Genomic DNA, 12,010 nt, shown 5'->3' with positions numbered 1-12,010 from the left:
AAAGAAGGAAAAATAACCTGGACAAGGCCACACTGCAGATAAATACCAACTTAGGTGTAAGCCTGAAGTTAAAAAACTAATCCCCTGAACTTTTCCTACTGACTTCCACACAAACAATTTGAGTCTGGACTCCTGATACTTGGGTAAACGCCCTACCTGTTAGATCACACTGCTTCCCCAGGCTGCTTTTTATCTTCAGCAATAATCACCTGATGTTATTAAAGGCTCAAAAGTTTGAACCTGTGAACTCTAGACACCAGTAAATAGTCCAACCGCCTTTTATAATTCCTACATATTTTTTTTTAAAAAAAAAGTATTTTTAGTGCTATCATTAGTGATTTTCAAAATTTTAAATTTACATATGCACCTATTAATATACATCTTTATATGCGCATGCATACATCTCTAGATGTGAGCATGTGTGTGCCCATGTAAACTCCCTAAGTGTTTAGGGTTTTTAATGAACAGCTTTTATCCCTGTCTGAATGATATACAGATTTAAGCTATGATCAGTGGGAAGGACCACCATTTAAAATCATATAAGCAAACAAACAGAACATTTTAGCACCGTTTTCACTGGATACGTACATGGGGTCAGTGTTTGAGTCTTTACAGCTTTACACAGTCTTCTATAATCTGTGATAGTATTTCCTCGCTCTCAGTCTTTGAGGCTGAGAGATTTTGTGAAAGATACATGTATTTTGTATCCTTAAATGCCAAAATATCTAAATTCACCTGCAGTCCCCAAACAGTAGACCCACAAGTGTGGAAAGCCGCCAATAGCTCTCACTGCTGGTGCAACTTTGTCAAGGGATCCTCCTAGTGAAATGTGAAATGGTAGAAGGTGTGGAAGAGTTACACAAAACTCTCTGTTACATGACACAGGAGCACTGAAAAGGCGCCTGCTGTCCTCACCACTGCCTGCTAAATCTGTCCCTGCCAGATCTCGAAAAATCAGGAACATGCGTGCATACACACAGAAACCACAAGAGTCCCATACAGTTGACACAGAAACTCAAACAGGAGTCATGTGGGAATTTCTTTTAACTAACTGTGGCAGATGTTTTTCTTGAAGGCAAAAGAGAAATATATACATGCTTGACGCTTAATAAAAATATCAGTATGTTTGCACCCAACATACTAGAATATTGTTTGGCATTAATTCAACCTTGCAAAAATATTATCGGTGCAATGCTGCCAAGGCCATTGTGTGGATTATTTGTGTATATCTTGGCTAATCTGGCCATGGGCTGCAGCAATTTTTATACTTGACTTTTCAGAAACCTTTCTGGTTTGTTAGTGAATCGGTTTATCTTGTTCATTCTTGTTCCTCATCCTTCCCCTATTTTACCTTTTATGAATTTCCCTTTCTCCTTTGCTAGACCACACTAAATGTCAGCCAAATAGCCCATTCCTCATTACATTTTAGGTTATGTTAGAATATTCATATATATACACTTTATGAACGGAAGGTTTAGAAAACAACTATTTCAATCTGTGATATAGAATTTTATAATTTCAAAGGTTAATTTGTTCTGAAGAGCAACAGTTACAAATTAATGAATTCTTAAATAGCATTTTTGCTATTTGAAAATTCAGACCTAACTAAATTAGAAGACCACTCTACTCTACTAATGTGTATTTTCATACACTGAAGTAATACAGTAGTTGCACAAAAATGAAAAGAACTTTTCATTTTGGTTTACTGCACTGTCAGGAAAAACATCTGTTCTTACAGCTTAGCAGCCTACTGTTTAACAGCCTACTGGTAGTTGTTCAATGTTCAATGTTAAAAAAAGTGTTACCCTATCTGTTATGGGTCTGTATATCTACGTGGTGGGAAAGAACATCATCCCACTAACAATGTGTCAGCCTCCTTCCTATAATAATTTTGAAAGATCACTTATAGGGGTAGGTCTAGTAGAATAACTTCTGCCTCTGTTTTTAAGGCTCCCTCGAATGTTTTCAAAATGTCGCTTCCTGAGGGAGACTTTTTTGATTTCACGTTTTACTGAGATGAAATACCACACAGAAATCCAATGGTCGATCAATAAGAATCTTCACAACTACCTTGTATCATTGTATATTTAACATGTACTATTTTAAAGCAAAGAAAATGTTAAATATTACAGTTTGGGGGAGATTGTGCCACCTTCGCTCAGGACAAACAGTCCTGCACAGACTGCCTGATTGACTGAAAAGTATTTGTTGTATTCACTCACTCTTATGTTCTGACATCCTGCATCTATGCCTATTATTTATCTGTGTGCAGACAGCATTTTTAAAATGTATTCCTATCCAGAATGGTTTTATCATATGTTGTCCTGAATGTATTGGATTAATATGCCCAAATGCTTTCCATCTGAAAATGAAGAAATTTTAAAAATCCATACACAAAAGTTATGTCAAGTCTTTATTGTTTCATGTAGCTGGCTATTCCTTGCCCTTGTGAAATTTTCTCCAAAGATTATCATCATCATTTATAGAAGATCTACATCACATACAATCCCAGCTGCTTCACCTTCCTACAGCTTTCATACTAACCTGAAAAAACCCCCAGATCTCCTGCTGACCTCATTGGTATCTGTGGCATAAACAGTAGTGTTGTATAATACGTTGCATTATTATACATCTTTGGCCATATGACTTTCCCCTGGCTTTTTAATCCACCGTCGTTGTGACTAATTTAAAAACTCCCAGACAAATCCACATGCTGCCTGTTAAAATGAAACTTAACTTGCCAAAGCAGCATTGCCCTCTCTGCCTAAATACAGAGTTCCATTCTTTTATCAATACTTGGTCGAATTGCAGAATAAGGATTAATAGTTCCTGGGCTAATGGCAGGTTTAAGGTCTAATGCCTATGTCCTGTGCCAAAAATACACTCTCTCATGGACATAAGAAATTTCTTAGATTGAAATACAAGTTTTAACATTGCAACTTGTACTAGGATGATATTAGTAGTTTTTAGAGATCTTGTACTGTGTACGTTACATTTCCTCTCTAACATTTGTATATTTGAAATCACACAGTGATGAGGGTGCAAGAAACAAAGATTTGCATGTTGGAAGGAATTTGTTTGGGAGGAAATTCTGGGGGATTGGCTTTATTCCCTCTTCAAAGTCAGGGTTGGACAGAAAAGATGAACTCCAATAATGTAGATTTGATCAGAGGGCTGAGAGATGGCAGTAGACAGAAGATAAAGAGTATGCTTTGTCCTCCAGTGGATACCTGGTAGAAGCTACTCCAGAAACTGTTGCCTGACAGAACTCATGTTGTATCAGGAGCAGCAAGTCCTGTACACCAGGAGGAAATCCAAGAATTACAAATGGAGTTCAGATGGGAATCCAAAATCATTAAGGAGTAAAAAAGATGCCACATACAGAGATCTTCATCTCCTAACATATGCAGAATGAAGAAACTCTAGAAGGCAGAGTTTGAAGAATATGTAGGCAGGATATAATAAAGGATGAGCTAGTACAAAGAGAAACAGAATCAAAAATAAGATTCATACTAGTGTAAAAAGTAGGCAGAAGACAAAGTGCCGAGGAAGATGAGAAGAAAAGCAGGTCTTAGCACACTGTATCCACACAGAAACCAAGGATGTTACACACATAAGAAGAATTCACAAGGCACCACAGAACAGAATGCTTTACCAAAAGCAGAAGAAATGGGGTGTAACCTGAGATTCAGGACTTGACAAAGACTATCCAGTGTGTGTGGAAACAGATAAAGGGACAAGTCCTCTACTCAGGGTACACCCAGAAAAGCTGGGCTTTTTACTTGGCAGGACATAAACTGTGGGACATTGATCTGAGGCTAATGAAGAAAACCCACTGGTTATCTTCTACGTTTGGTCAAACACCACTACCAGATTCCCACTGAATTATACCAGAGCATCTTCACCAGGCTGGTGAAAAGGATGGCAATGCTCAAAGAAATGGAGGCTTAGGTGACCAACGGAATTCTTTCCTCCCTGACAAGAAGGGAGAAGGTGTTACAGGATCATGAAGACAGAAAGTTCAAGGATGGAAGCTCTGACCGTTTGAAATATGTGACTAATGGAGACACTAATAACATGAACAGACACTTACCCAAACACCTGTTGGCAAAGTTTTCTGGAATTGGGGCTAGCACGGTTGATAACAACTTCAAATTAAAGTTGAAATCAAAAAAGTGGAAAGGCATTTGCCAAAGAATTGTAATCAGCATGCATGATTTTAATAGATAAATTTATCAAGGTGGCTCATGCCAGATTAACTCAAAACTAATTTCTAACATAAATGAACACTTACAGTAAGATTAATCTCTGTTGAAGCTAGAGACGTATTTGGTATGATGTCATATTGGAAAATATTACTGAAAACAGATACAGAAGAGATGGATTAGCACGCAAAACTGCAAAATAGATCAGAACTTGGCTGAACTGTTGCATTTAAAGGGAACAGTTGAACTGAAGGGAAGATAGTAGTGGGGATCTTACATACTTTAAAACTGGTCTTTAAAGCACTTTGTGACCTTACACAAAAAGCCAGGATGGGTTAATGGTACAACTGCAAGGCGTGACTGTTCAAACTGGGACCAGATTATCATACAGGAAAACCCTAATGACATTGGTGGCTGGAATAACAGAAATGATATATAATAAAAAGTGGACTTGCATATCATAACAGGCATTTATGAGAGGCAAGCATCAGAAGACACCAAAGGTAGGCTCCTTATGGTTTGGATATGAACCACCAGCATGGTGTAGCTGTGGAAAAAAAAAACCAAACTACAAAAGAGGTTCTGGCAGGAAATGCAGTTTAAATAGACACAGTGAAAAAACAGTGCTATGATGTGATACCAGCCATGCCTCATTGGCAAGCCTGTGTGCAGTCCCGCTCGCTTTTCCGTACAAGGGATTGTTTCCAACTGCAAATCATGCAGAGAAGGGCTGTTAGAATGACCATGGGAAAGGCTGCTCTCAATTATGGGAAGTAGGAATTGGTTAGCTTTATGAATATAAAATGACTAGAAATTGGCTGTAAATAAACATAGGCTGAAAAACATGATTATGCTATTAATTAGAGGAGCGAGTTTCTGAAATAACTTCCTGTCATGTGGGGGCAACTGCCATTTGGCAGGAGGGATGAACAGCTTCAGCACTGTCACCGATTGCTTGATGGATTTATGGACAGGCCTTGGTGCTCTATTAGTAGCGTTCCTGCAGTAACCGTACATTAGACACTTAATGCAAAAAGACAAAAGGGATGTCGCTCTCGTAAGACCCCACGGGCAGCCCCGGCCTGAGGAGAGGCGACGTCTACTGAGGTGCCGGCCGCCCTCCTCAGGCCGGGGCTGCCGCGAGGGACGCCAAGCACGTGCCCAACCGCCAACACCGGCCCGCGCTCCCGGGACGGACCAATCCGAGCGGAGGAAGGCGGGGGGGAGGAGGCACACCCCAAACAGCCACCGCACGGCCTACTCCGCTCCGCCTCCTGCTCCTTCTATCCCCGTCCGGGCGTGACGTCATCACGCCGCAGCGTCGGGGGCGTGGCCGGCGCCCTACCCAGGGTGCAGCGCAGGAGAAGTTGAGCCCCATCTTGGGCGAGGGGAGCTGCAGTCGGAGCCCGCGCTCCCGGGGCCGGCGCGGCGTAGCGCAGCGGAGTGGGGGCCGTCCGCGTCAGGGCCGCCTCTCCTCCTCTGCCTCCTCCTCCTCCTCGCCGGCCCTCAGCCCCGGGGAGGGGGGGCTGTGTCTGTGCGTTCCCAGCGGGGCTCGTCCGCGGGCCGGTTCCGAGCAGGATGCGCCTGGCGCTGGTCTCCAGGTAGAGCGCGGAGACAGGGCGCGGGGCGGGGGGAGAGACGGGGCCGCCTGGGCCTCACCCGGCTGCCGCGGGGCTCCTCGCACCGGGCGGGCCCGCTTCTGCGGCCGCTGCTCCCGCCCGGGGCGCGCGCCCCGCCGAGGCCGGCAGGAAACCGCGGGGCGCTCGGCCGGTCCCGCCGCCTTCGGAGCGGGGGCTGCGGCGGGGAGGAGGAGGGAGGCCCGCGTCCCGGCCGCGGGAGGAGGGCTGCGGACGGGGAGGAAGAGGAGGAGCCCCGCCGCCCCCCGCGCGGCCCGCCAGCGGGAGCGCCGCGGCCCGCCTGCCCGCCGCAGGAAGCAGCCGGAGGATGTGCGGTAGCGTCGGGGGCCCGGCCGGCACGCCGTGACAGCCCGCCCCGGCACCGCGCTTGCCTCGCCCCGGCTGGCGGAGCCCCTCCCCGCGGAGGAAATATGTCCAAGATGCCGGCCAAGAAGAAGAGCTGCTTCCAGATCACCAGCGTGACCACGGCTCAGGTGGCCAGCAGCATCACCGAGGACACCGAGAGCCTGGACGACCCGGATGAGTCCCGCACCGAGGACGTGTCCTCTGAAATCTTTGATGTTTCCCGAGCCACCGATTACGGCCCCGAGGATGTCTGCGAGCGGAGCTCCTCCGAAGAGACTCTCAACAATGTGGGCGAGGCCGAAACTCCTGGCAGCGTCTCTCCTAACCTCCTCTTGGATGGGCAGCTGGCTGTGGCTGCTGGTGGGGTGGCTGCAGCTCCGCCAGCTGTGGCACCCAATGGGGGGGCCGTGCCCAAGAGCTCTGCTGTGCCCCTGCCAGCTGCTGCCCCTGGCACTGCTGTGGCAGGAGGCAGCAGTGCTCAGACCGCCTTGCCCTCTTCGGGGCCTTCCGCATCTGCTGCTCCTGGGACAATGTCTCAGACAGTGGCTGCTGCATGCAGCTCACGCTTCAGGGTGATCAAGCTGGACCATGGTACAGGGGAGCCCTACAGGCGAGGACGATGGACGTGTATGGAGTATTATGACCGGGACTCAGATGGTGGTGGTGTCCTGGGCAGGACTGGAGACTGCATTCGGCACAGCAGCACCTTCGAGCAGGCTGCTCAAGAGAGGGACAGTGGCCTCGGCGCCACAGGAGGTTCTGTTGTGGTCTCAGCTGTACCAACGTCAGCCCATGGCCCCGATTCTATAGCTGACAGTTCCCTGACTGCTGTGTCACAGCTGCTCCAGACAGAGAAAATGAACCAATCCTCTCTACAGCAACCTAATTTTGTCATTGGGCAACAACAGCAGCCGCAACAACCCATAGGTGGGGCCATGCCTCAAAGTACTGCTCAGCCTATGTTTTCTGGGGCTTCGGTACCAAATCAGCAAATGATGGTGCCACAGCAATCGCAGCCACAGGTAAATACGCAGGGTGTTGCGCAGGCTGGACCCAACGGGAAAGGCATGGCACCTCCAAATGTGACAATAGGGCAGCCAAGTATTCCTGTGGCGCAGCAGCAGGTGCAGCAAGCAAGCATACCAGTGACTCAGCCGCAACAATTTGCTTATTCTCAGTCCCAGATTCCACCAGTGCATCTACTGCCGACACAACCTTCTGGTCAGACCGAATACATGCAGCACATGACAATTATGCAGTCTCAAGGAGCTATTCAACAGGCTACTACGGGCTCTGTTCCAAGTACTGTGGCTTCCAGCCTTCCTGTGGGGCAGGTGACCGGCCAAAATCCTTCACCTGTGGGAGCGCCAGTGATTGGGGTGTCAGCGCAGCCTGGTGAAGCAGTCGGACAGGGATCAGGATTAATGCAGAGTGGCCAGACACAAGCTAGTCAAACTGCTGTTCCGCAACCGGGAGGTGTGGTACAGCAAGGCATTGGACATACAGGGGTTGTGCAACAGAAATCTGTGACTCAGCATCAAATGGGTGGAAGCAGTCAAGTGTCCGGAATGCCTGGTGCTCCCCATGCTGTGGTCTCTGGAGTTCAGAACGTGCCTGCGGTTGTGCCCGGTACAAGTGTGCCTAGTGTGTCTACCACCGCTTCTGTTACTATGCCAAACGTCCCTGTTACGCTGGTCCAGTCCCAGCTGACTAGCCACACTTCTGTCAGCCGAAGTACCAGCGTTGTCCAGCCGCAGCACATCGGACACTCATTGATGCAAGGCACGCCTAATGTACCTGCAAATCTGCCACAGTCAAACCTCGGACAGTTTCAGACTCAAGCGCAATCCTTAATAGGCCAGATTGATGATACTAGAAGAAAATCAGAACCCCTACCTCAGCCACCACTTTCTCTTATAGCTGAAAATAAACCTCTTGTGAAGCCTCCCATTCCAGACACTCTAGCGAATCCTCTTCAGTTACCTGCAAGTACTCCTATGAACAGTCTTGCCAGCTCTGTGTTTGGCATATCTATTCCTGTTGATGGTGATGAAGACAGGTATGAATTATTTTATAACACCATAAAAATGTCTTTCTTCAGGGGAGAAAAACCCTCAACTTTCAAGTTATTGTCAAGTGGTTTTTGTAAGTTCATGTTTTCAGAAAGTTGTATTGAAAACTGAAATTTACCTGGGCTGACGCTTTTTTTTTAAGAGTACAAAACATAGCAAGGTGTTTAGGCAACTAGTGAACTGTACTTGTTCTCAGGCTGTGAGTGTGATTAATTTTCTCTCAAAACAGGGCAGAAGGTAGCCTGAAAGCTGCTTAGTTCACAAATAATGTGAATTCTTCCAAATCAAAGACTGAAAATTTTCCTTCTGCACCTAAATGCTCCGTGTGCGAGGAAGTCTGTACTCCCCTGAGTACAGCATAAAACAGTGGAATGACAGCCAGGTTAAAATGGGCTTATCGATGCCACTGTATTGCAGTGTTGTTAAAAAGAGAAGTGTAGTGTTATTAGGGCCATCAGGTGAGGTATCTTGGAAAACTTAAAGGCTTATGACACAGATGCTTGATTTTTATCCTGCTGTTGATTTTGCACTTTATAGTATCAGCTAGTAAGGAAAGTACTTGCACCTGGATATGAATTTGTATGCCCTAAAATAGTGAAAGCTCTACAGATAATGGTCTTTTGCATGGAATAAAAAGGACGCCACTTACTCGAGCAAAAGTGTAGACACAGTGGAAAATACAACCTTAAAATTAATTTTCTTTATAGGAAAGTAGTTTGGAACTACTAGTTCTAACAAAGGTGTGTAATATGAGCAGACTAGTCAAAGGATCTGAGAAAGGAAGCATTTATGTGACTTTAATTCCCATAGATGTGTCAGACTGCTCTGAAGGGTAGAATGATGGCTGAAACTGTTCTTTCTTGATTTATTTGAGAGAAGACTTTCAGGGAGAGCAATGTTTGAGCACTGAATTAATGTCAGTAATGTTTACTGTTGGGATTACTGCAGTTTGGAGGAAAAAAAGTATGTGTGGGTTATATGTATTTGTATTTTTTAAAACAGGAGTAACACCATTATGAGAAGGTCTGATGGGCTGATTATCCTGTAAGCCTTCCCTCACCTTTGGAGAATATCAGACTTCAAGACAACACAGTCAGTGTTGCTTGGAGCGCCTTTTAGTAAAGCTGCTGTGTATGGGGGGTTAGGCTGTAGTGGATGGAGAAGGTACTTCAAAGACGAGTTAGTGTTTGGAGAGTTAAATCAGCAGTAATGCAGGCCTTGTGCTCGCTGGAGCTTCGGCTAATGCTGTGTTTGAGATGGTAACTCTGCTAATGCCTTTATGCAAGCAAAAGCTGTGTTATAGAGAGTTGTGCTAGTTCTGATTAAGATGGTAAAGGACTTAAACGAAAAAGTTAAACAGTTAAAATTTTCTAGCAGTTGTGCCTACCTTAAGAGGATTGCTGACCCAGCTGACAAACTCTTCTTTGTGCAAATAAGGTTAGATTTCAAGCTGGTAGGGTTTTTCTCATAGCTTGGTATATTATCAGAAGATGATTGGTCTTGTGTTTAATCATTCTGATGATTAAGGAGTCAGAAAAAAAGGAATGTATTTTGCATAGCTTCTAATACTTAATATTTCTATAAATCTTAGTAACAGACATAATTATTTGTGACAAATTAATCACTTTATATAATGATAAGGAAAAACTTGTCCTGCTTACTCAATATTGTAGGCTGCTAACTTTGTGTTGCCCACTCATGAGATGGTTCTTGCTACTCTTAACCCAAGCAGTGATTTTTAAAGTTATTTCCATATTTATGTCTTTGAACTTGAGCCACCTTGCAGCATTGCTTCACACATTGCTTGTTTCTAAAGAAACTTTTCAGAAATTTGGTTATAAGAGCTACAAGTAAGAAATAGGAATGGACTCTAAACGCAGAGTACTTTTTTTTTTATGTGCCACATTATGATGTTAAGTAGAGAAACTAACTTGTGGTTGTCTGAAAAGAAATGCCGCCTTCTCAGTTGCCTGCTTCTGCATTGGGTGATAAAACCTTGTCATTTGCTGAAGTGATCTGCTAAGCAAGGAGCTATATGGTATGTGAGAGTCTCTCCCAGCTTGGAATAGCTTTCTTTAGTAGTGATACTGATAAGAAAGAAAAGCTTACTTTAAACAGGCCTAGACTTCATACAAAATAGGAGGTACAGAGCTAGTATATCTAAGTTTATTCTTTGCTCCCCTCGGACAGTATCCTGACTTCTGCTGGTTTCAGGCAGAGAAAGGAGAAAATAAAAACCTAGCAGCTTGTTAAGGCTGTTTTACTACTTTAGTTTTATTTGCTTTACTCACTGAGAAGGCTTTATTATAAAACTGTCTCCTGCTTGTCTGCTGCTCTCTTTTTGCTCCTGCTTTTTACCTCTTTCCAGCATTTAAATTACACCCCTAGTCCCGTGGGTTTACGCCCAGCTGCTTTATCTACTGAAATCAGTGGTGAAATAGTTAAGGAAGACCTTCAAGTGTCATTAATAGGCTGAGGGTTGACACTGATAAAACTAATAAGGCACAAAGGGAGTTCACACATTATGAGTCACTGTTTCAGACTGCCTGCACATTCAGGAAGTTAATGCTTGGTTTTGTTTAGAGAGTTTACTTTGTGATCATAAGAGCTAGAAATTTGTGGAAAGCATTTTCCCCTTTTATCTGAATATTAATGTGTAACATACCCAGGAAAGGGGAGGGGGGATATCAGTGTGTTGGCAGATGCCTACATTTCTTCTGACACCTTCAGTTATATTTAAATGTTGGTACATACTTGAAACTTGTGTGGATCATTCTCTTAGAAGACGACTATAAAATAGTGATTCCTCAAGGAATACTGTACAGCTCTGCATATCCTGGATTTATCTAGTAAGTCATTCTCCATTCTGAATATGAAGAGGAACTGTTTTAAAGGTAAAATAGTTTAGGATGGGAGTTATTTGAAAACAGAATGTGAGAAATACAGTAAGTACAAGATAGGTCTGATATAAAAAGCTGATTGGTCCCCATCTTCCTGCAAAAAGTTCTTTGTATGGTCTACTGTTGGAAATCAAACTACGTGTAAGGTGGTAGAGCTGTAAGGTTATATAGCCTGATATATATATATATATATAAAATAGATTATACAGAACTATGTATCTATGTAGAACTGACTTTTTTTGCAAGACATTGCCTGAAAACCTTTAATTTCCTGTTCTAATGGTCTAGTACACTTTTACAGTGGTCTAGGCAAAACTGTGGTTTCTTGATCTGATGAATAATGAAGAATCAATTAGTCAAGAAATCTTACCTGGGGGCAAGACAGGGCAGGTAGGTGGTCCAAAAAAATAAAAAAACCCAACCCCAACCAAATAAAAAAACCCAAACCCAACAAACAAAAACCCCCAAAACCCCAAACAAACCTTTGGCAGGTCACAACTTTCCTTTAGATAGTGAAGCTGGTTTTTTTTTTTCAGTTCATGTGTCTAAATTGCTAAGCTCTTAAAAAAAGAAATATGATCTGTGGAAGTTATGAAAGATCTACAGCATAACATACTTTTCCTCTCCTAAGTGTGGCTACAAGTGGAATAAACTGCATCAGTATTCAGGGATGGAGGAAATAGTACTCTTATTGAGGCAGATGTGAAGATTGCAATCCACTTTGAATTTGGAGTCTGACAAATACTATAAAAACAGAAGTAGAATCTCAAAATTGCCTTGACTCTTCATTTGCTGGACTTTAGCAGCAGTGCTAATTATTTTGGATGAAGGGCAGTCAGAGCACCTGAGGG

At 44.0% G+C, this 12,010-nt stretch overlaps 1 protein-coding gene across 5 annotated transcripts in view; it reads left to right on the top strand.

Moving 5' to 3' along the window:
• Positions 1-5,536: 5,536 nt before the first annotated feature.
• TSC22D2 (TSC22 domain family member 2) overlaps positions 5,537-12,010 on the top strand; it is a 33,270-nt gene continuing 26,796 nt past the window's right edge. For 2 of the 5 annotated variants that reach the window (XM_075098676.1, XM_075098675.1), the window contains exon 1: positions 5,537-8,246. In XM_075098676.1, coding sequence (XP_074954777.1) covers positions 6,253-8,246 — 1,994 coding nt within the window. In that variant the 5' untranslated portion in view covers positions 5,537-6,252. The remainder of the gene's footprint in view (positions 8,247-12,010) is intronic. The other 3 variants (XM_075098677.1, XM_075098673.1, XM_075098674.1) reach the window with 3 other exon arrangements.

Source organism: Phalacrocorax aristotelis, chromosome 7 (assembly GCF_949628215.1).
Source record: "Phalacrocorax aristotelis chromosome 7, bGulAri2.1, whole genome shotgun sequence".
Taxonomy (NCBI): domain Eukaryota; kingdom Metazoa; phylum Chordata; class Aves; order Suliformes; family Phalacrocoracidae; genus Phalacrocorax; species Phalacrocorax aristotelis.
The sequence above is the reverse complement of the archived record's forward strand: the minus strand, read 5'-3'. Positions and strand labels throughout refer to the sequence as shown.